This window comes from Chironomus tepperi, unplaced genomic scaffold (assembly GCF_022539635.2).
Source record: "Chironomus tepperi strain 1889 unplaced genomic scaffold, CSIRO-AGI_Ctep_v1 contig_382, whole genome shotgun sequence".
NCBI lineage: Eukaryota > Metazoa > Arthropoda > Insecta > Diptera > Chironomidae > Chironomus > Chironomus tepperi.
This window is the reverse complement of record NW_027226504.1, coordinates 255024-280128: the sequence shown is the minus strand read 5'-3', so window position 1 is coordinate 280128 and position 25105 is coordinate 255024. Positions and strand designations below refer to the sequence as shown.

At 34.5% G+C, this 25105-nt stretch overlaps 1 protein-coding gene across 1 annotated transcript in view; it reads left to right on the top strand.

The window, feature by feature from the left end:
- Positions 1-25105, top strand: part of LOC139096293 (dipeptidase 1-like) — a 70220-nt gene that overhangs the window by 17861 nt on the left and 27254 nt on the right. Inside the window, exons 5-6 of the mRNA XM_070647991.1 lie at positions 5574-5706; positions 7691-7911. Coding sequence (XP_070504092.1) covers positions 5574-5706; positions 7691-7911 — 354 coding nt within the window. The remainder of the gene's footprint in view (positions 1-5573; positions 5707-7690; positions 7912-25105) is intronic.

Here is a 25105-nt window from a genome sequence, read left to right as displayed (position 1 = left end):
CGTCGATGGGATTTATTCATCCATGCGACGTGTACTCCTTTTTTTGTACGTTTTGAGAGATACAAGAAAATATTTACACATTTCATCTGTTTTGATGTTAAAGCTTTATAAATATGTATTTGGATGAATAAGGAAAAAATTATTTACAAATAAATTTCAAGTAGGGAAGTCATTTTTAAGAGTGTGTGTATAGAGCGCATTTTGGTCCAATCTTTGATTTGGTAAACTGCAATCGACCAAGAGCCGCAGGTCCACATTTTATGCATTTTAAATGCTCAGGCCTGCAGAATTTGACTATTTCTTATAGTTCATCCAAGGATGCTCGTCTGCATTTTTTGTCTGCATGCCATACTTTCAATTAGAATCTTGTGTACTTCTTAGACATTCTTAAGATATACCATTCATGGTGTATCCATTCATTCCACCAATGTGTGCCGTGAAAAATAAAAAAAAAAAATTGCCCATCACTGCTTTAAGGTCATATAAATCATTTTAATATGCCTGACTGTCTCCTAGTCTAAAGTAAACAGTCGTCAGCAACAAGCCATATGTAAATGACCTTCATGAACAATTTTGGCTTTAAAATCCATTTCCAATAAGCACATTAAATGGAGCCTAAAGCATATCAACCAATAAATTTACAAAATTTAAGCTCTTTAAAGTCACTGAATTGCTATTCAAGTCCAATGAAATAATTTCTCCATTTATTCAATTTCAAATAATTTCTCAGTTTCTTGTTATTTCCATTTTCTGGTCAGTAAATCATCACATTTCACGTCAACATTAAATTCATGACTTTTAAGAAGCTTTCACGATATTTAATGGATTTTTCTGTAGCTATTTGACTACCAATGTGAACAGTCTGTGTATTTACTGATTGAAATCTAAGATGACTCATCGAGTATCTTCATATTTCATGTACCCAAAGTCTGTCTATCTATAAACAGTGAAATTTGATCGGAAATTCAATTTTTCTTCAATTTAAGAAAGCTTCTTTTAATGTTCGAAAATGTGCTTCAATGGTATTATGGTCGATGTGGAGTATCTTCGATGTTTTTATTTCTTTCAAGATATTTAAATTCTTTTAAGGCAAAGAAATATTGAAGATTTTTTAGAAAACAGTATTAAAGAAGATAGCTTTTGAATATAATTGGATGTGATTGTAAGATTTGGATTATATTTTAGATGATATACCCCTGTTGATAGAAGAGTCTTGAATAGGTGAACAGTCTGTTTGGTATCAAAAGTATAGTTACACCTGAAGTCCTTAAACATGACTATAAAAAATAGACGGATCCGCTTTTTCAAAAATATATAGTGATCGACTGATACATACTTGATAAATGCTTTTATAGCTCTTAGGTGGCTCTTATGAAACATTCAAATCTGGAACATTTCGAAACGTTTAACGCAATGGTGGGCAAACTGTATACTGCCTAATTTTTGGAAATTCCATGAACTGTAGGCCATGTATTTAGTTCCGAATGATTTTACCACCAAGGTGTGCCTCGAAAGATAAGTGGCCAATAAAGTTGGTCTAAAACTGACAACGCGGGAGGCGGGATGTTGTTAGCTAGTACACATTTGGTTCATGATTTTGATGCAAAACGTTACGGTTTGGATAGCAAGGTCTGAAAATGCTATTTTTGGCACTACGTTATTTTCGAACATCTCTTTACCGTACACTAATGTTATGCGACGCAGAATTTGTAATCAACTGATTATATGCAAGTTATATTACTTTTCAAGGTGTTACCGCTTTTTGAATGACTAGGGGTACTTAATTGAATATTTTTCGTAAAGAATCAAAATTTTTGGAAGTTTGTTTCGAAAAATCATCACCGTACACTAATGTTATGCGACAAAGCATTTGAAATCAACTGACTGTATGCAAGTTATATTACATTTCAATGGGTTAACGGTTTTTGAATGAGTACCCTAACTTACGTGAGTATTTTTCGTAAAGAATCAAAACTTTTGGATATTTGATTCGAAAAATCATAGCAAATTTAAGATTTTTGTCCAAATGGGAGAAAAGGAAGACGAGTTTGACTCTAATGCTTCTCGATACCGAGATCAAGACTTCGTAATCTTGAGTACGAGATTTATCTAGACCGAGACTTCGATGAATTCCCTTGTATTCCTGGTATCATCTCCAGTTTTGTTCTCAGTCTCAAATATTCGTCAAACCTAGACTTCAGGAAATCTTCCTTGATTCCAATAATCCCCCTTTAGATACTCTCCTGGGACATAAAACGCTGTTATATAAAGCTATATAAAACTTATAAAAAATCACTCAAACATTAAGGAAATGGCTACGATAATAGCACTTTCCAATCTCTCTAAAAAAGTCATATTTTTAAATGTCTTCAAAAACTTTTCAGCCATTGTCCTTCCATTATCCTGTAATGTATTTCCCATTATTTCTATTAGTTTATGGCCATAGATTGGTACTTTGTGCTTCCATTGAAATTCATGCTCAATTCTTATCTACATAAAATTTACTCTTATCTTAAAGACGATTCCATTATTCAGCTCCGATGGGAATTTTATTCTTTAAAATTTTGTGCATTATGGTGACATTTAGGTACCTAAATAATGTCACATAGTCATTGCCTTTTATCCATTTCCTTAATATGTCGCAAGCGTATTTATTTGTTTGCACATTGGCGACATTATTGGCATCCGAATTGTTAAGTACGGAAGTAATGGTGAAAATAGTAATAATTCCGTATTGGAAGGAGAAAATTAAATAAGAGGAACTAGAAATGATATTTGTGATGATGATAAGGAACATGGAAAGGGAGATAATAAAAATTATGTGCGTATATGTGCTCGAGAATCCTTTCAGTTATTGCAATTCCAAACGAAAAAAAAATCGTGGCAGCATTAAGCAATAAATTTTTTTTTGTGCTGCTCATCAAAAGCCTCGTGCAAGGCTGAATTTCAGCACTTAAATTATTTATGGGGAAGAATGATCGTAAAAAGATTCTATATATAAATCCACGATTGGATGTTCAAGAATCGATAAGATTTGGATCTGTGAAAACGATTAGTGGTGGGATTATGTCTGGAATTAGCAAGGAGCAAATCAAAATTTTGATTGATTTTGAAGTTTAATGGTTATTTCTGCTTGTTAACGATGTGGTGGAGCTCAATAGTAATCAATAGGAGTAACCAGAAGTTTTGACCTTCAAATACATTCCTCCTCTGCTCGAACAAGCCCTTAATAACCAAATCTGTATGAAATCAGCTAAAAGGATGGTTCGACTGAAAGCCGCAGTCCTGCATTTTCTGCATTTTAAATGCGAAGGTTTGCAATTATCGGCTATGCCTCTAATTTCGTCCAAGTCTACAGGCCTGAGTTTTTTATTTGTAAGTCTGTAATTTTGGACGACCCTTAGCTAAAAGGTAGTCGAAACCTAAATTAAGGAGCAATTAAACCTAACAGACAATAAGCATACTCACCTAAATGTTCATGAGTATACACAATCCATATAATAGAGAATGCTCAATTTTGTGAACGTTCTCATGAACATGCTCCTTGTCTGTTTGGGTTAGTAGAAAGTCATGGTTACTGATAGTTTCACTGTCCTAAGCCTACCCCGAACAGCATAGTATGCTTGCTTGAGCAAAGATGAGTACCCGTATTAACGGTAGGATGGAAAATTGCTTTGAAAATATCGTGACGGCTACTTTTGATCCATTGTAAGGCAAAAAGTGTGGTACGCCACAATGTGCTTCTCAGGTCTCATTCTTACAAGCAAAGATCATGTACTCAAAATCTTGCTCACCATAAATATATTAGATAAGCATCCTCGTGAGAGTTGCTTTAAGCTTACTCTGCCGTTAGGAGCACGCTATTTGCCTACTTGGATCACCTCTTCTTGTAGTCATGCTTGACGAAGTCCCACTCTATTATCTCAACCTATCTCAACACAGACTGACAATTTTGATGAATTAAGCCAAAATACTTACATCACTTCCTTCCGTCTGATACGGAATAATAATTCATGATTGTAATAATTTTCAATAAAATGATGGCAAAACTTTACTCATTTCCGACATAATAGGCTTGCTGCCAAATGTTGTCAGATTTAAGCGGAAATGGAATCGATCATTGAGTAAATTTATTTATCAAAAAATCAAGATCGCATAAATTTTTTCGCGCGCGTGAAAATCATTTTCCTATGACAATAAATGTTCGTTTATGTCTTTTTTGCAGTATCAGCGTGAATTTTCTTCTCCATTAACTTTATCTAAACAGCCATATTGAGTTGATTCTGTGAATGTATGGGAAATTTTTTTTCCCATCTCCAAATCTATTTTCAGTTTGAAAAATTTATGAAGTTGCGATAAAATTTGCCTGAATTTGTACATTTTTTGTGTCACCATTTGGCACTTTTATTTCCATTATTCTTCCTTAAATGTTCACACAATTTTTATTATGTTCAATATCTTTCTTCATTTCTCTTCTTCTTATCCATGCTTCTCTCTTCACTTGAATGTGAATTTTTATGGAAGTGAATTTATCATGGAAAGTTGTACAATATGAAAATGTATAATAAAATATGAGGGACATTAGTGTGTATATAACACTTTTCTTTCCTTTTATTTTACTTTATTTAAAAGGTGCAGAATCATGATAGTGAAATAAAAAGCTATGCATCTTATTATGTCATGTGAAGATATGATTGTTGGATATTAATATTGTTCATTATAAGGTGTCGTTTAGAAATGACGTGGATTTGCCGTGAACTTTAGTTTTTTGACAATTCTCGACACTCTGTAGCAAAGAAAGACACACGGAGTGGAAAATATGAAAATAGTGGCTCCAAGTGGGTGTGACTATTGTGTGGTAATGGATTCGGTAAAATGCCAAAATCAAGCCTAGAATATTCTAAAGTATTCCGTAATATTCTCGGTTCTCAAAGACCGTCGACTCAGACCCAGACCGAGACCGAGACACTAGACCCAGACCGAGACTCAGACCCAGACCGAGACTCTGACCCTAGATCTTTACCGAGATCGAGACCAAAACAGTAAAGGAACTTCCCGAATTCTCGACAAATCTCGAAATAGAGACCGAAAAGTCTTTGTCTCAGTATTGAGAACCCATTCAGCCTGGAGACGCTGTTTTTTGCCTTTTCTAAGCTCAAAGTTTGGAAGGACTTTTGAAAATTTGAAAGATCTTAACATTTGGGAGCTCGAAAATGTGCTAGGACTTTGAGAATTTGGACTCTTAAAATTCAAAAAAGTGCTTCGACAGGAGTCTGAACTCAACAATGAAGCCCTGTCAACTCTGAAATAAACAATGAAAATATGCAATGAAGGGTAATCTCGTCGTAAGCCCTAACAGGCAAAGGAAATGAGGCGGAACCACCACTACTAAAAGCGATCTCTTTGTCAGTTAGGGAAAAAAGTCATTTTATCATGTCACGTAATAACTGAACGAGCCTTTAATGAACAATCACACATTAGAATTCTACCACGATTTTATAGCCATACTCTCTATAAAAATTTTTCTCCTATTACAATTTCCACATTTTAATTCTCTATAATTTATATTCCAGTTTTGGGCTGCATATGTGCCATGTGAAGCACAATATAAAGATGCTGTACAAATATCATTGGAGCAAATTGATGTGATTCAAAGACTCACAGATCGATATACGCCTCAACTGACAAAGTGTACTTCAGCTTATGGTAAGTACCTATCTAAAATTGGATGCAGAGCTTGAAGTTGACTTTGATTTTGTATGGAAAAGTCAATTCAGAGCTTTTATGCTTTGTATGAGATGTGATGCGAATTTTTGGGAATTTTCAGTTTCGTCCTCAATATGTCCCATATCCTAAAGACTATAGAGCACTGAAAAATTCAATGAACTTAGATTCATAAAGCTCTGCTACGATCACAAACATTTAATTACTCCATATTCAACAATTCCTCATATTCTGTAGCTATTCTACCTACATACCTACACACAGAATGACTAATCAAAGAAAATGTCAAAAATTGAAAATTGCCAAAGTAACAGACGTAAGCTGTACAGTACTTTTGTGGTCATTCCTCCTATACACAGCCACAAAGTATTATTTTTAGGAATGAAAGTCAAAAATTTCACGTCCATTTCATCAGACAGAAGAAATTAAATTTTTGTTATGGACTCTGTGGCTGAATGATTGATGATTGCTTTTACAGTAAGCCATAAATCCATAGGAATTAGAAGTAATTTTTACGAAAAACACGTCTGTCCACTCAAAAATCCATTAGCCATGTCCAATTTAAGTTTTTGTAGTTCGAATATTTAAGACAAAATCTCAAAAAAGCGTCGCAGAATGACAACACAAGATTTGTAAATCACTGCCGCATGTATCGATTTTTAAGCACCGACATGTTCTATTATTCTATCTGCATTTAACTTTGATTGGATGGAACGTGTCTTTATGAAGAATGTGGGAAACATATATGGTTGATTTGATAGCAAAGAACGAGGCTACTTGACAAATATTCGATGTGTGGATGCGGAAGTGAGGATGAGGCATTGAAGATTAGATAGAAAACTTTAAAAACTTTAGATTTATAAGAACTAATTAAGAGCTACCGACACTTAATTCTGGTTGAATTCTTAAATTTAAGTGAATGTGGAGTCAAGAGCTTGAGCAGCACAATGCGTCATAGTGCCGACAAGGTAACTACCATTAACAGGCAAAGATCATGCTCTCGAGAGCTTGCCCACTTTAAATATACTTTTAAGCGAATTATGCGCTCAGGATCACACTAATCTTGAGAGTATGATCTTAGCCTGATAGGGTTCACGTCTTGTCGTTAATGCTCTAATGAACACATTGTGCTGTTCGAGATGAACAAATTCTGCTATTTAGGATCCCGAGCGACACAAGTAAAGAAAGATTCTGCAGGAACCTTTCAAGCCTCCGCTAAAGCTGTTTTATTAGAAGCAACCTTCATGTGGACGCCATATATCAGCTATTTTGATTCAACACGCTAGATGCTTCCATTTGCTATTAATAAAACAGCTTTATCGGACGCTTAAAATCTCCACAATAGAGTCTTCTTCGTTTATGTCCCTTTGGGATACTTCTTAGAGCTATTTACAAATTGGAATTATTTCATGTTGAATATCAAAGTTTCATCAAAACCCTGCAGCATCTCAAATGCATTTACTAGTTTTCTTTTACTTCCCACGAATCTACACAACTTACAAATCAAATATTGACTTAAGCTACGTTACACACATCCCATCCACAACATAAACGATAAAAGGAATAAAATATAAAACACAAGAGAAAAATAACAGAACAAATGAGGATGTGGCAATGGTACTTTGGTGAACTTGTGTTACTTCAACTAGTCTTGCTACTTCATAGCCATTTGTATTGAAGGAGACGAACAGCATAGATGGATGGAATGAGAAATAATTTCCCTTCATTATGCGAGAAAATGAAAATTTGAATCCATTTAGAATTTCATTCATTTTGCCTCTTGCCGCCTCCTTCCACTTGTATGCTTACGTCTGTTTGTATGTTTGCTCTACATACATAAATTTTTCATATGTTTTCTCTTTTTTGCCATGATTGATGTAAATATTTAATTTTCCTCATTCCACTTCCATCTTCTTTACTAAAATAATTTTCTTAAATATGTTCCTTCATCTTCTTTACTTTACAGACATAAAGGAATCATACAAAAATCGAAGGATATGCTCATTAATAGGAGTTGAAGGTGGACATTCACTTGGTGGCTCATTGGGTGTTCTCAGGACATTTTATAATCTTGGTGTTCGATATATGACACTTACATCGACATGCCACACGCCATGGGCTGATTCAAGTGATGCTGATGCACCAAAGTATAATGTTAAACATGGAGGATTAACAGCTTATGGGAAGGTAAGTTCATTCAGGAAAAATTATTTTTTTACGTTTATTTGCAGCGCAAAAAATTTCTCATGAATAATGTATGCAATCATTGCAACAACTGTAGACTCAGAAGAGATGCTTTTCTGTGATTCTTTTCAACAGATTTTCTGTTGCAATTTCTTCTTCTTGTTCGTGCCCAATGTGGAAATTTCGTTCTATATTTAATTGGGATTTTGGGGATGGAAGGAAGTAAAAGAAATTGTGGGTTATTGATAAGGCGGACGAATCCGTGAATCGGGTTTTTAGTATTGGAGAGATATATCTAGATGTCTTAGCTGACAGTCCTAGTTCAAGACTAGGTTATGTAGCATTTGTAACGTCGGTAGCTAAAGTTCAACTCTCTTATAACTGAAACGTAAATAAATTGTAGAAATGGCAAAATACATTAACTTAGGTTCTTATTAAGCAGAACTCGAAGTCGATTAGGATTTTGTATAGACATGTCAATTCTAATTCATGCCAAATTCGATTTAACTTCAGGTTCTGTTGCTGTTGATCTGACAGAAAAGGTTTAATTCCGAACAACAGATCTCGAACCAACGTCATTCGATTTATGGTCACATACTCTTACTACTGAGCTATCGGAGCTTATTCGACTGTATGGTCAAATGCCATGTATAAAATATACATTTTCTCCATCCCTCTTGCTACTATACTCCCAATGTCCACAAATTCATTAAAATCTATCACAATTATTCAATTCCAACAGTTACTTAATCACTAAGCTGAAGTATTCACGTCATATTAATTTTAATCCCTTACATGTACAGGCAGACCATTGCAAACAAATTGTTAATGTTATATTGATGTACTAAAAAAAAGTCCACAAAATATTTACAAGAGCTTAATAATTATCATTCATCAGTTAAAATAGGATGAGAACAACAGAAGCTAGAACAATGCTGAACTTTTATCATAAAGTATTCGTCCAATGAATGAGACACAAAAAAATCTGCACTTGATGTCACTTGCCAAATATGTTTTTTTTTTTGTGGTCAACCTGAAAGTGAAGTCACAGACACAATAATAATAATAGCAATAAGAATGCTAATGATATGTGAATGCAATCATGTGTGACATGAAAGTATTTAATGTCATTTGTGTTGAGGTACTCATTTCATTATTTTTGGTGAATTGTTGATCATCATCATCAGCATTATTGGCAAGAGCATAAATATGTCATTGACAGTTTATTAATAACACATAAGACTCACTTTATCATCTCATCAGGATCTCTTGATGCTTTTTGGTAATAACATTTTTTGTGAAAATTGTCAAATGATGATCATTGTTGGAGTTCCTCAAACTCAAAATCAACACACAACTCTTGTAATCCACAAACTCCAACTTCACTTAATTTCTGTTGACTTACACAAAACAAAATTACATCAACAACATTATGCCTGTTCATTAGAATTGCCAAGAGCTGCAAACAGTATTGTTTGTTAATTTAATAAACAGTTTAATCCATTCCAAATAGCACGAAAGCTTATGTTCGACATAACTTTTGTCTTTATGTCTATTAACTGCTTCACTCAGTTCTTTTCACTTCGTACAGCTACCATAAAGTTGACTGCTAACAATAAAAATAATAATAATAATGATTATGATGATTATAACAATATACAGGAACGATTATTGCTTCGAAAATGACATACAGCGAGTGAGATTTTCAAGTGCATTTGAGAACGTAACTGAGGCTCATTTCATTAGCATTTTTGTATCATCATTGTTACTTCCGTTTTTCTTTATGATTATCTGCGAAGGTCGCTTTCGGTTTCTGTACAGCAGTGGTGGAAAACCTGCCGGGGCACACTATTGTGCTCTCAAAAATGTCTTAAAATGTCATGAACCGCATCCCGAGCGTCATAAATGAGGAAGGCTCCGCCACGCTCTGATTGGCCTCTTGGAGGCCAAATGGCGCCTAAACGGCTGCCAAACGGAGGCGGATTCCATTTGGTACTATTAAAAGAGATTTGGCGGAGCCTTCTTCATTTGTGTCGCTTGGGTGTGTAGTATGCAGTTTCAATCGAAGCTTCCCATCAAGGTGTGCCGCAAAAATAAAAGGTTGCCCATCACTGCTGTACAGGAATGAAAGAAAAAGGAATTTGAATTTTTTTCACATCACAAAAGAACTGCGAAGCACATTTGCACCACATCGTATGCTATAAAAGACATTCAAGGCACCTTTTCATCTTTTAATGCTCATAAATTTTAATAAAGTTTCATCTAGGGCATTGACACAATCTAAGACTCAATTCTTATTCATCATTCACAATGTCTTTAATTATTTTCTGTCCTATCCATCCACAAACACGAGCATATGCTGAAAATAAATGACTTTGAGGCTGAGTAAATTGAGGTATGCAGACAGATATGAAGGAAGAAGCAAGGCACAATTTGTTGTGAATGAAAAGAAAGGCCGATGGGCATGAATGAAAGGTGGAAAGACACAACAAGTAAAAATATCTGCATGTATGTAATGTCATATCATGTCTAAAACAGCAGTGCCAGTGCCAGTGCCCTTTAGTCAATAAAGTTTCAATAAAAATGACAATCGTACAAGTATTAAGATACAAAAAGAAGAATTGAGTGAGATGGAAATAAGCATAATGAAGATAAACATAATTGGATTATCGGAGAGCTTTCTTTTCATCCTAACAAGCAGTATTTATTCTGTAGAATCAGAGAAATGGCAGGCAGGAGAGTGAGGAAGGAGCTTAAGGTTACACAAAATAAAATGAAAAGAAATTGTAAAAAGAACAAAAGAAGGAAAATGAAGCACAATAAAAAATGTGAAAAATTTCAAACTCAAACATCCACAATTCAGCTCACAAACTCAGCTCAGGTGTCTACACTATAATACCTACCAGAAAATAAGAAAACTTAAAGCTTAAACAAACATTTCATCGATTGATTCCAACATCATAGGAATTGGCAGAAACAAGAGAAATTGGAAACAATAAGAAGTGATTTTTGAGGACCAAAGTCATGAAAAGTAACAAATCGGAAGTGTTTAGAAAGAGAAAAAATTCTCATTTTTATGTATGTGAATCGTGCATGATGTAATTTTAAGGTTGAATGAGCAGCCAACTAGTAACAAGACGAGAATGAAAATCGATTCTCATGAACGTAAAAGTTTCTTGTTTTGGCTGTGTCAGCAAGAATTTTTGTCAAATTCTTTCATTTCTGTCGGATTTGCGGCTAGAAGCTATTGTGATGATTTCGGCAGAAATTCAGGTTTTTGTGGAAATTATTAAGGAACAGTGGCTTCATGCTTTCAATTTTCAATGTGATTTTTTGATTCTGGTTCCATCAAATGGCTCCTGATGTTAGGGATGAAGGCAGGAAAAGCCAATAGACTGCATATGTCTAGTGTCGTTAGGAATCATCCGAGCATCCGAGGGACATAGCCATGAATTTGACAGCCCAGAGTATCAAAATCTAAATTTCCTTCCAAAACTCTCGCAAGAACATCACTTGATTATTCTTCCATCCTCTACCATTTTCTAACTAGTCTAAAGCCCAGTGATGCGGAAGAGACTTTACAATGAGCAGATACAGGAAATGAAAATTGAGTTTGCTGCATAATAAAGTACATAACTTTAAATTTCTTATTTACTTCGATCGACATTTCATGCTGGATTTTTTCCAATTCCTATTTTTCTTCACAATAGAACCGACATTTATGTGATGGAATCAGTTTTGAAAAAAAGAAGGACATTAAATACATTTTTAAAGAAATAGAAAGAAAGTTGTCAAGCCATTCCATTTCCAGTCTCATTTTTCATTCCTTTTTATCATTCTTATCATCTCCAACTCATTTCAAGTTTGTTGACTACTTTAAATGAAATTCAATTTCTCGATGTGGCATGTCTACTCATTTTCCTGCCTGCCGATATCATAGAATATGTTGTGAATGAATGAGTAAGGAAGACGATACCAAATAATGTGGAAATAATTTTCATTATGTATGACATTAACATAAAAGAAGTAACAAACGACACCAGAAGCAGCCAACATTAAAGAAATTGAATTGAAATTGAATAAATAACAAATAAAATTGGAGGCATTGATCGTTAACATTCTGAGCATTTTTAGAATTGTGTGATTAAATTGCAAGGAAGTGAAAATGTAATTAAAGAGAATAATATGAGGAAGTTCACAAGAATAAGCAACAAATTGAGGAGTTTTTGAATTGTCAAGAATAAGTCATCACTAAATTGCTTCTGATTCGATTTTTCAAAAGTCACAAGCTTTTCCTTAAAATCTGTTTTAACGATTGCCAAGATCTGATCGATTGTTCATTTTACTGATCCTAATATCGATTCAAGCAAATAATATCCATATCCTTAAAAAACTATTAGATTCAGATTATTGAGATCCAAATAGGGTGATTCGAGACACAAAATTGGTTGATGAGAGTGGATGAGTCAGACCTCTGCAATCGTGAGCCAAAATTACTTCTTTGATGACGACCTTAGTATTCTTAAAAGGACATGAATAATTTCCCTGTCGAGTTTCGAACCATCTCAGGATCGCATGTTGCACTAATTAGATAGTCAATATGCATTCTCATCCTAACTTATTCAATATGCAATCTTGTTTGTACAATAAAATTTGATGAAAAAAAGCATTCCAATTTGATAAAACTGAATATTTGGAACTGAATCAACAAGAAAATGCAAATTTAAGATGGAATCAAAATCTCATTAACCATCTAGTAGTCATTACATTGTGCCTTACAAAGTTGTACTCGGAAAACACACAAGCACATGTATGTATGCACATGTGGAATTCTATTAAAATAGAAAATAATAATATGAAAACTGATGGAACCTTCGTCATAATTTCGATTACAATCGAATGCTTCTTCACTTCCATTCTGTTCATTTTGCGTAGTAAAAACATGACTGACTCAGTTACCTACTTATTTATGTGTGCTGCTCGTATGTTCAATTCAATGGAAATAATTTCCCTTCTTTTATATCCTTTTTATTCTTTATATCAAAATAAAATCATGAAATGCACAGCAAAAAAAGAGAAACAAAAAGGAATTGGACGAAGGCAATAAATTGAGGCGGGAAAAAGAAGAAAGTTTGAGGTATGGCACAAGACAAGACCATAAAGCGTTGAATATTACGGAAGAGGCAGCACAAAAAAAGGAAAAACTTTTTTTCATCTTCTTTACTTTTTCTTCCATTTTCCATACTCGAACATTAACTTCAATCTTTAATTCTTTAATTTCATTAATTTGTGATAAATTGCACAATCCAATTACCAATTTGCTTTTTTGTTCTTGCTGATTCCTCCATTTCGGCTTAACATTATCCTGATTGTAATAAAATTGCACGTTGTATAGTAGCTGTGCTTGAACCGCTAAATACATTATGATGGTGTTAATTAGCAAGTTTAGACATTAATGGATTTTTAAGAACATTCATCTACTTCCGTTTATTCTTCATCATTATTTCTATCGCTATCAAGAACGGCTTACATGTGAGTGTATCCTGAGAAATGTTTTGTCAGAATTTTGAGGAGGTGTTGAGGGATGTTGAGCTGTGAATCAGGTGATATGGTGTAATCTGAGCGCTACAAAATCTCTATTTGCAATGGAATTGACTCGAAGCTTATAGATTTTATGGACTCAACATGGGTTCCATTTGATTGCCCAAGACTACTTTATGTCATTCAAATCATAGATGTTAGCAAAAGGAGATTCATGGTGTTCAATATAGGAAAATTGACAGGACTCCAATGCGGAAGCGCATGTATTGGATTCTGGACCCCCAAAAGTCGTTTCAACTATACAATAAAGGTTAGGTTCAATGTTAACTAGTCTTCCTTTTCTGTTTTCGAAGCAATTCTTAATTTCTCACTTCATTGGCTGTGCAGATCAATTTTGATCCATGACAACTCATAAGTGTCGCCTGAAGTTGAATTTAACAGTAGATATCGCTTGCCAATTTCTTATCCCAAGTTCAATACTGACTCGATCGACCGCTTCCTTCTATTAGTGCTTTAGCCGTCCAAGTGAGCTATTGGCATCTTTTTAATCAAACTTAAAAACCTTACACAAAGGAGCTTCCTGAAAACATGTCCGTCCTATCTAATCTAGTTCACTTCAGCTCGGCTCACGATGTCAGCATCCTTAAATCAGCATCCTGAATTCTAGGTCTCCTTATTACTTTGGGAGACGAATCTTCTTGATGCATAAATTACATGCTCATTTACGACAATCTATGTTGTTTACGAAGCAGGTTTCTGAGAAATTAAGACATGTAAACATCCTTCAGATCCATCATCATCCCAAATTTTAATGCTAATCTTGATAATTGTATGTTCCTAAAATTTCATGTTTTTCAAAACCTGACAAAATACTGTCAACTTCAAAAATATATTACATACACTAAAGCATTTTCAATTACCTCGTATATCACGTAATTTACTCATATCTACTTCACGTTATTAAACATTATTCGTCGAAAAATGTTTATTGCTTGATATAATCTAATAAAAAATTTTAATCCATTGTTTAATGTTCTCGCATGTATCATAAGAACTACGATAAACACTTGTGAGATACTAAAATTCATAATTACTTATGAGCAACTTATGAGTTAAAAGATATTAAAATATTCCGATATGATTATACATAATGAAAATAAATCAAAAGTTTATGAATAATTTTGCAAAATTTTTCGAATATTTATGAGCGAAATTAAATATGAGAATGAATGCAGAATGCTTAAATTAAGCGATAAGAATTTATTATTATTGTTGCAAATTTTCGGCGATGGGTGGGATTGGATGTAATGTAACTTCAGAGATAGATGGGTGTTAGGGGATGGTAGATCACACTTAGGAAAGACATAGTTAATTTCTGTTCCGCGATACACTCCTGTGACGCATCTGTGGCATGACATGATAGCAAGCAGATTTGAAAGGATTCCGAGCTCGTTTAAGGATTCCATTATAACAACTTCAAAGGCAAGTCAAAGTCTTGTTAATGACTAATTCTAACGGTTTTATGTCCACTCGGAAGGCCTATTTAATTTGTGTTCCGCGATACACTACTGTGACGCAACTGTGATGTGTCGTTGTCTCAAGCAGAGTTGGCAACTTTCAAGGTCGAACTCAACTAGATTCGAAAGTCCGATATCAACGAAGTCCGACTCCAAAATCAAGCCCTGTCAACTATAACCTCAAGTGTGTCGCGAAACGCGTGGCGAACTTACTGAGTTAAGTATTTTAAAATATCACTGGTGATGCACCACTTCCTTAGGATGCAGGGGTTTGAAATACTCAGTTCTAAGGCTCGTATAAGAGCGTATTGAGGAAAAGAGTTTGGCAGGTCAACCGATTTCACCCGACAATCCAGGCTATGATCCTGGAACCAATGCGTTAGGATGCGTAAAAGACCGTATTCAAGAACTAGGTTCCTGTGCTCTTGGGTTGTAATATGCAAACTACCATTTGGAATCCATTTTAAACTGGATTTTTTTACAGCAATTTATCCTAATTTCTTTTTTACTTCATTAAAAAAAGGTTGAAATCCTCTCCTACTCGACATAAATCAAAATTTAATTTAATCATAAAATTCACGTTCCTTTCAATTTGCTTTCAACTCATCTAAGTACTCGAATGACATTTAACATTTTTCAATATCATTAAGTTTATCCACCCATAAATTTTCAAGCAACATACTTATGAATGACAAATGAGATTTTTATTGTAAAGCATATTTATTTACAATATATGTCTTATGAGAAGAAAAAAAAGCAAATCTTTACATTTGAGTAGGAGTTGTAAGCACAATTTATTTCTGATAAGCGTCTTTTTGAAGCTTTTATGAATTTGAGATCGTTGACTAATGATGTCTGGGGTATTTTTGTATGAAAAAGATGCTTTAATTTGATAATTAATTGTTTTTTGTTAAGCCGTTGATAGACATGAATATCCTATCAGGCAAAGATAACGCTTTTAGGTACTGTAGGGGTATTAAAGTACTATTTGAGCATGCTCTTTTTGTTATGGGAATATATTGAATATAAAAAAGTTTAATTCAGAAGTCAACAGCAACTTAAGTTCGCTACAGTTCAATAAGAACCCATAGAAACTAGTCTGTTATGTTATACTTCACAAGAGCCTGCAGAAAAAAATCCATGCAAATTTTAATCGGTTTTCTGCAAAGTCAACTCGACTTTGACTGCTGGACTTATGGAAATCATTAAACAGAGCTCAAACGTTTTTGAGTGAGCGCATAGCACACTGAGAAGAAATGGTCAAAAATCCGGCAAAAGACAAGTGTGATTCTAGCCTCAGACCAGATTTGATGAAATCAAGCCTCAAGCTAGACACAATTCTGTCGGGGGCAGAATATTAGGTCATTTCTATGCCATGAACCTTCTATGGGACCGTTCGAGAATTACGCATCGATCAAAGGCAAGGAGGGGAGAAGGTGGTTGCAGCAGGGAAATAGGGTCTAAAAACGACGTACCTAAGTATAAATCTGTTGTTTCGCCATACTTTTGGCTCAAATTTCATTAAAATTCTCAAATTCTTCAAAGTCAAATCACACAAAAATTAAAATTCTACAAGCATTACATCTTGCTTTAATCTGACAACAGTCAATTTACAGACAATTCCATTCAATAATTCAACAGCTTAACCAAAATGATACAAACATGTACATTCCATCTTCCAAATAAACCGCAAAAAGCACATTGTCAAGCAACAACATGTATATAATACGCAATAAATGCCACAGATGCATAAGTAGAAGCAACAGAAGCATAAGAAGTCATTTAAACTTCTTATTTTTACGAAAAACAAGCAGAAAATTTTGAAAGTTCCATAAAAAAATTTTTTATTTTTCTCCATCATGTATCATTAAAATTGCAAACATGCTGCAAATATGACATAAAAGAACACAAGCAAGTAATAGGAAGAAGGAAGAAAACAAAAATACGAGTGGCATAAAGCAGGCATTCATTTCACAATTTGCAAGCATAAACAAAGCTTAAGCCTTACGCTAAAAGACGAATAAAAATTGTGTATAGGCAAGGGGAGGAAGTGGAAATAATGTTGAAATAATTTCCATAAAAGTGGCATAAAAAAGGATGAAACGAGAGAAGAAAAATGTTGCTTCTGTAACATTATTACTGTTTCCGCACTAATGTGTAAAGCTTGAAAAATGAGTTCGTGTACAGACATGAATGAATTGTCGCATTTCACGTTCTTTTAAGTTGCATAACACTGAATTTTTTTGTGTATCTGGATGTGATTTTTTTCTTCTCGCTTCTTTTTGTATAAATAACTGATTTTCAGTCTCAGCAAAGTGTTAAGTAATTCACATCCAATTTAGGACTTAATTTAATGGAGTGGAGAAGACGATTTTGCTTGAAAATTCTTGTTTGGCATTTTAGGGATCGGTAACTTATGATGGGCTGCAGTCAGGAGGTTTTTAAAAATAGTCCGTTAAGAGGAAGTTTTTTTTAGTTCCGCGACAAAGTCATGTGTGATTTTGTTAGCTTTGGATCTAACCTAGGGGGAGGCAAGTGTTTTTGGGGCTACCCACTAAGATGTGCTCGGTGCAAATAAGGTTGTCCACCACGGGTGTAGCCCTTCTTTCCTCCAATCTTGCAAAAGTTAAGGGATTGCAAAATATAAAGGACAATGGACAATGCAAAATATAAAGGACAGCGATAGAGCCAGCTTCAGGCGACTCCTGTGGGAGGTCATGGATCACAATTGATCTGTACGACCAGCGAAGTAAGTAAGTGGACAAAGCGTGCAAAAAACTTAAAAGCTTAACTTTTTGTACAAATGAAAGAAGTTCAGTCACGATTCCGTTCATTTAGTTTCCCAAAGTAAGCGACTTACATTTTCTTGGGCAGAAAGTCATAGTCAATAGGCACTTTTTCATCTTCGTGTTAACGACAAAACGTGAAGACACCCTCATGACACCTTGATGACTGTTTTCTGTCCATTTTTTCAACAAAAAATTAATTTTGCTGCTTTGTGTCACAGTTACTGGACTTGGCATTGTGAATATATCCGTGATGGAGTCTTTTTCAATTGTGTTGCTTTGGACTTCCTCCGTTCAAATTTAAGGTTTTTTGAGAGACTAAGACTTAACACTGCCTTTTAAGAATTTCTGTGTAGTCTCGGTTCCGGTGCTTTTTTGGGACAGACATCGTGACCGACATTGGAACAGAGACTTCAGTAAACCCTACGTCTTATATTTTTGAATAAATGACTCCAAAATTAAGTTTTAAAATTCAAAACAAAATTAAGTGTTTCCTGAATATCGATTGAATCCTCAATTGCATCATAAAACACAGAATCGGACATAAAATTATGACTAAATCCCTTCAGTAAAAAATACTGTTGAGCCTCCTGATAAAAAAATATTTGATTACAAAAAATCGTCATAAAAAAATGTTATTATTCAGCATAAAGCTTACAATTGCATGTGTCAATATTCTATACATTAAACATTATGCATTCGCTGCATGGATTTGATACAAACGCGCCATACCGCACAATATGTTTGGACATAAAAAAATTTTTGTAAATCCAACGAGATTTTTTTTTTTTTGATGAATCGAAAAAAATCTCAGCTTTGGTTCACGAATTGCAATGGAACAAAAATTGAATGGAACAGCTGGATTTTGAATGGATACAGTAACAAAAAAAAAAATACTTGCATAAACATGCATGCTCGAAGGTATTTTGGTGTGTGCGATAACATTTCATTCATCATTCAAAACCAATCTGAAATTCCATTCGCTTGGGGATACACAAAAAAAGGAGAGAAATTACAATTGCTATGAATGTCATTTTCATGTAACGTGAATCTCTCTATACCTGATATTATGGGGCACAAAAATAAAAAAATAAAATGCTTTAAAATTCATTGAAAAAATATTTTAAGATTTTTTTCAAAGAGAGAAGGGGTCGGGTTAGTTTTGACTGATTGTCTGTAAATATTGGATTAGGAAAGATGGTGAGGAACACCAAATAGTCGCCTAACATATCCTAAATTCGACACCGAGCCGGTGTGACTCTGGCATGGTGTTGGATTTAAATCTCAACACTGAACTATTGAATGACTCTGGATTTGACGAATCCGATACCAGGTCAGAGTGACTGTGGATTTAAATCGAGTCCGGCAAAACCAGAGGATCCCGACCAGTGACTCTGGATTTAAATTGACTCCAGCAAGTAATTCCGATTTAATTGAATCCGACATCCAGACCAGATTTTTTTTTCTCTGGATTTAAATTGAATCTGGCACCAGACCAAATTTCTGGATTTGAATCGAATCGAGCACAGGACAGACCAGAGTGACTTTGGATTTGATTCGAGTCCAGCACCAACCAAAAATGATTCTGGATACAAATCTACTCCGGCACTAAGTCAGAGTGACTATTTACATCGAATTGGGTAACAAGTCACAGTGACTGCGGATTTAAATCGAGTCCAGCATTATGTCAGAGGAACGTCGACCTCAATCCAGTTAAACCTTAATCCAAGAGCTCTAATTCAGACTTGATCTCATACATTAAGCAGTCGAAGTATCTGAACTTCCCAAAAGAACAAATTAGAAAACGACTGGATTCAAATCGACGACTTTCAATTTACCATACCAAATTATATTTGTTTACCATTGAGCCAAGCACCTTACCTTTTTGACCAACAAGACACTTAACTCCTTTTAATGAATCTCATTCACAAAGGTAGTCACAGTCATTTCCTGAATTATAAAGTTCTATCATCATAACAAAGGAACTTTCCTCGTATAAACTTAACTGCTTCCTCAGGCAATTCAAAAACTCAACAGCCATAAAACAATTTGAAGAACTCTTTAATTCACTGGTTGATATTCATATCCACAATAATAATAATATTCCACAGAACTTAAAAAGTCAAGTATCTGTGAGCTTCATAAAACTTTATACAATGCTTCCCTCATCATCCATTCACGGTGCTTTTTCAACCAATTTTCATTTCTTTACATTCTCATCTCAAATTTCATTTAATTCAGCAAAAGTACAATCGAGAGGTGTTTTATTCTATCGGATATGATAGAAAAGTTTATTTGCTCCCCATGAACTTCCGTTTTTTGTTTGCCACGTTCTGATGATTACATTTAAAAACTTTCAATTTAAATGTCAAACTTTATGTGTTTTTTTGTTGAGGAGATGGAAAAGTTTTCTGTTTCTTTTCAATGTCTTAATGGTGGTTAGGAATAATGGCTTTTTATTTGAACATGATTTCATTACCACGAAGAATGGATGGAATGACTGAATGGATTCTCTTTTTCTAAAACTTTTTTTTTTTCGAGAGTGAGATGCTGTATAATAAAGTTATTTACCTTTTTGTTCTTCGAACTCGTTATTTAGAGAAAAATGAGTTGAAAGTCTTCATGTTATTGAGGGACTTAAGCGCATTTTTGCGCTGCGTTCAGTATTTGATAAGTGAAACGAATCAAATCACTAAAATCCTCAGCAAACAAATTCATGAAAATTAACGGTCAAATATTTTTTGAAAATTAACGGTTTAAAAAATTCAAATTTTTAACGAAGGGAATGCATTCGAGGGGTTTTGTAAATAAGCAGAAAGTCATTAATTAAAGCATTTTGGATGCATTTAGTAGTAGATTCTAGCTTCCAAATCAAGCATTAAGCTAGCAATATGCAGCAAGTTAAACACTGATGCGGAGTTTGCGACTGTTAAAGATATACGCAAACAGCGTTATTTGGACATTGTTGGTTCTATCCAGGATATAGACATTCTGTAGAGACTTTGAGATGGTTCTTTTCTAAGCTAGATAAGCTAGATAAGCCAGTAACTCGATATAACTGAGTTAATGCTTTGAATCCGAGTTCTTAACTATGTCTGATTGCTGAGATCTTGCTGCTCACCCAGCCATCCAGCCAACAAATCAAGGTGAAATTCTAAGCGTCATTTTTTCAAAAAATCAGCTAAAAAGTTTTGAAATTTTCATGATTATTGAAAGTAACGAGGCAGAATTACGCATGCAAACAGTTCATGTGTATCCAATAATCTCCTTATGTTGATGTAATGGAAGAAAATTTATTAAATGTAATTAAGAATTTTCATACAAAAATATAAAAATAAGGCAGGCATTTGGAATAAATTAATGGAACTTTTTTTTCTTCGTTTGAAAATTCATATCAATTAAGGAATATTATTATGCTGACGGTAAAGATTCAATTAACAATTTTCTTTCAAGCAATTCAATTTTATGATTGCAAATAAGAATTTTTTGTATGCTCGAGTAGGGGCTTAATTATGAATTTATTAAAAAATTTTGTCGGTCTAGGAGAAATCATGATTTTGATTAAAATTTTCAATAGTGTCAGTTGGCAATCTGGTTGGTAATTTAATGTCTAACCGACCCTAACATGCTAATCGAGTATCCAAATAGCATAACCCGGTAAATCGATCCCAAATCACATACAAGTTCGGATTACGCTGACTTGATGTCGGATTTGATTTAAAACTGGCATCATTCGTGACTCTGACATCAATTCCGACACTAAGTCAGTCACGTCAACCTGGGGACAGATTTTTGATCGATTAACCGATTCGTGCTATTTGTCATATTTTTTGTGTATTAAACCGTACAGCATTAATTAGTAAAATTTAGAATCGATTTAAATCACCCAATTTAGCTGGTCCATAAATTTGACAATTTACTATTTAATATGCAGAACCAGAGCACGAAGTCGACTCGGATTTTGTATGGAAAAGTCAACTCGAATCGACTCAACTCCTTACAAAATTCAAGTCGACTTGCGTAAAATTCGCCCAACTCTGATTCTGTCCCAAAATCCACGCCATATAATCATGAATCACAGCACAGCTAACAATTTTTGTAATAAAAGTAAAATTTAATATAAATTCATCAAAAAGGATTGTCAGTGAGTTTTTAATTAAATTCCCACCCTCTGACAAATAGTTTTTTTTTATCAATATAGAAAGACACCTGCTATTGCTGCTGCTCAAAAACAATTTGAATTAAATTTAAAAAATAAATAAAATGAAATTTATTTTAAAATACTGAGGCAGTACCTAGCAGGGAAAGTATTGAGTAAATTAAGCTGATAGGAACGTTCACGAGCTCGAGCGACACAAATGAGGAAGGCTGCTTTTGGCCACCTTGGTGCTTTTAAGACTCCACTTAACCTCTTTTTTTTAATACCCAATGGAACAGAGACAGCCGTTTGGCGTCCATATGGATTTGTGTCGCACGGAGAGCATACAAGTAGATTTAAGCAAAGTAGTGGTGGATAGCCTGTGTGCCGCCCAAAATTTTTTGGAAATGCCATGAACCGTATGTCGTGTGTGGTTTTGGTAGAGGCGCATCTTATGACTTAATTACTTACTTGGCCGTACAAATTAAGTATGATCCATGGCCTCCCTCAGTTGGCGCCTGAAGCTGGCTCTATCGCTGGCTACCGCTTGCCAGTAGTACTGAAGTAGAGTAAGCTCTCGAGACTATGTTCTTTACCTGTTAGGATGTCGTTCAGTACAAGATAATAATAACACTCATGACCAGCTATAAAGCAACCACATACATCCACTTTTGACCCCTCATGATTCACCAATAAAAATTGATTCAACCACAATCATCATCACAACATTAAAAAGATGTTTCAAGTCTTCCAATTTAGAATTCTAAAAAAAGAACTAAAACAAATTCGCGTTTGAAGCATTTTTATGCCTTTTTGAACCTCTAATTCCATCTCAACCATGTCAAATTACCTTTGCAGGAATAAGAAAATCAGCAAACATTTTTATTTAATGTTATTTTAAGAACTTGTGAGTTTTTTTTGGTTACCTTTTTTAATCTTATGAAAATAAGCATGCATAGAATTTCAAAGTCAATTCCATACCCGCCTGAAATGAACATAAAAAAGCTCAATTCATCTCCCTTTCTACTTCAAATAAGAGGCTTATTTGCGCACTTTTGTATTCACATGGTGAGCATATCGCAATTTATACATGTGAAGTGTTTCATTTTTGAACCTTTCGAGAGAGAACGAGCATGCACACAAAAAAAAGGAACGGAAAAATGTTGCGTAAAGGACTAAAAATGATCAACATTAAAAATGTGAATATGACGTGACTTTCATTCATCAAAATGTGTCATATTTATTGTACTTTTTTGCGTCATTGTTATTGCAGTGCTGTTTAAACTTTGTGTCGCGGCACCAACATTTTCGAAAAATGCCATGAATTGTATGCCGTGTGCGGTCAATGGCTTGTCTCAATGGTGGACTTACTTAATTCTTCGGTATAGGCGCACGAAGGCGCATTGCCACATTTAGAGTTTGTCAAAAGCTGGATCTGTCTTTGGATACTTCCGCCAAGGCATGAGCATCGTTGCTAACACAAGGTGTGCCGCACTTCAAAATAGTTTGAGCACCACTGCCACTGCCTTATTAGATGACATGGACGTTCAAAAATTACTTTTTGGACATTAGTCAGGTAAAATGACTGAACGACAGGAGATTGCTGATGATGATGAAAAATCTTGTCAATTTCTCATCGTACGATTCTCAAATTGATCAAAGCTTTCAGCCTCCTTGAACTTTAAGTCCTTCAGCAATCGAAATTAAATTTCCTTCATGACTCTCAAAATGTCAGCAATACCTCAAAGCTACACAGAACAGAGAAAATAAGCTCTAACAGACAAAGAAGTATGCTTTCATGGTACGGTACCTAAAAGCGGTTTCTTTGCCTGTCAGGGACGAATTGTTTTACGTAAATCCAACATTAAGCTTGGTCCATCAAATGCATCAACTTCCTTGTTTACGTTTAATTAAATGTGGAAATGTAACTTAAAAATAATTGAATTTAATGTCATGAGAAATTTTCACTCAATGTCGTAAAATTTCCATTTATATTTAATAAATTTGTCTTCTTCACTTTCAAACGCCGACAGATATGTAATAAAATGAATATAATTTTTATTGTCAGACACTCAAAATAAGAATGTGTGTACGATCGGTGTAATTTTGAATGTTGCCAAGATGGAAGTTTGTCGGATGTTTATCAAGATTTTCAGGATTGACAAGCTAATTCTCGAGATTTGTCGAGACCGAGACGTCCAGGAAATTTCGAAATCGCGGTCTCGATCTCGGAATTTCGCTGAACACGAGACTTCAGGAAACCCTATGAGTCAGTTAAAATCAGACCTAACAGTGTTACTCTGAACTGGTGTAATTCTTACTTAACTTCGCTGGTCGTATAGATCAGCTGTGATCCATGACCTCTCTTAATTCAAATCTAAAACTGGCTCTTTTGCTGATTCTCTTTGCCAATTACCAATACCAAGTACTCGATCAACAGCTCTTTCATGAGTTGTTAGGCCTTCCTCGCGTTCTTTTACCATCAACGAAATTTGACTTAAAGACCTTATTTAATGGAACATCTACTTTCTCCCAACCCAACGTCCTTTTCACATTAATTCTTCAAGAATTCTTTAAGTTACCTCATTCGGTTTACATTCAGCACCATACTAGAATCACCTCAGTCTGGTGTCGAATTTTGGATCATTTGGTCTAGTTGTGATATTCGTGTAAAGCAGTGATGGGCAACATAAAGTGTGCTTCTACACTAAAATGGCTAGTAATTAGGTTTCAGTAAAGCATTGATTGATCATTTTGTAGTGCCGCATCTGGAACACTAAATGCCTGATGGGTAAAGCTTTGGTAAAGCATTGATACAATTTCAACATTTTGAAACTATGAAAATGACATCTACGTCATCAAAATCTTTCATCTGGATGAATTAGTTATGTTAACTTGATGGATGATTTATTAGCTCTACAAAGAAAACTTAGCAATGACAATGTCTTGCTCAGAGTTCCACATCCTGATTTTGACAATTTCAACTTTCATCATTTCCGTAGTCTAATTTTATCATTATTTAGACATCTACGTCATCAAATATATTCCTTCCACATCAATCATAAGCCTTTTACCATTTGCATCATCTTAATTCCAAGAAGGTATTCGCTCACAAAAATAGAAAATCTCAATTTATCATGCATAACGAATAACATTCCTAGTTACATATCTTTTTGTAAATTCATCTCATCTCTATCTTTCACTCTCGTACCAAA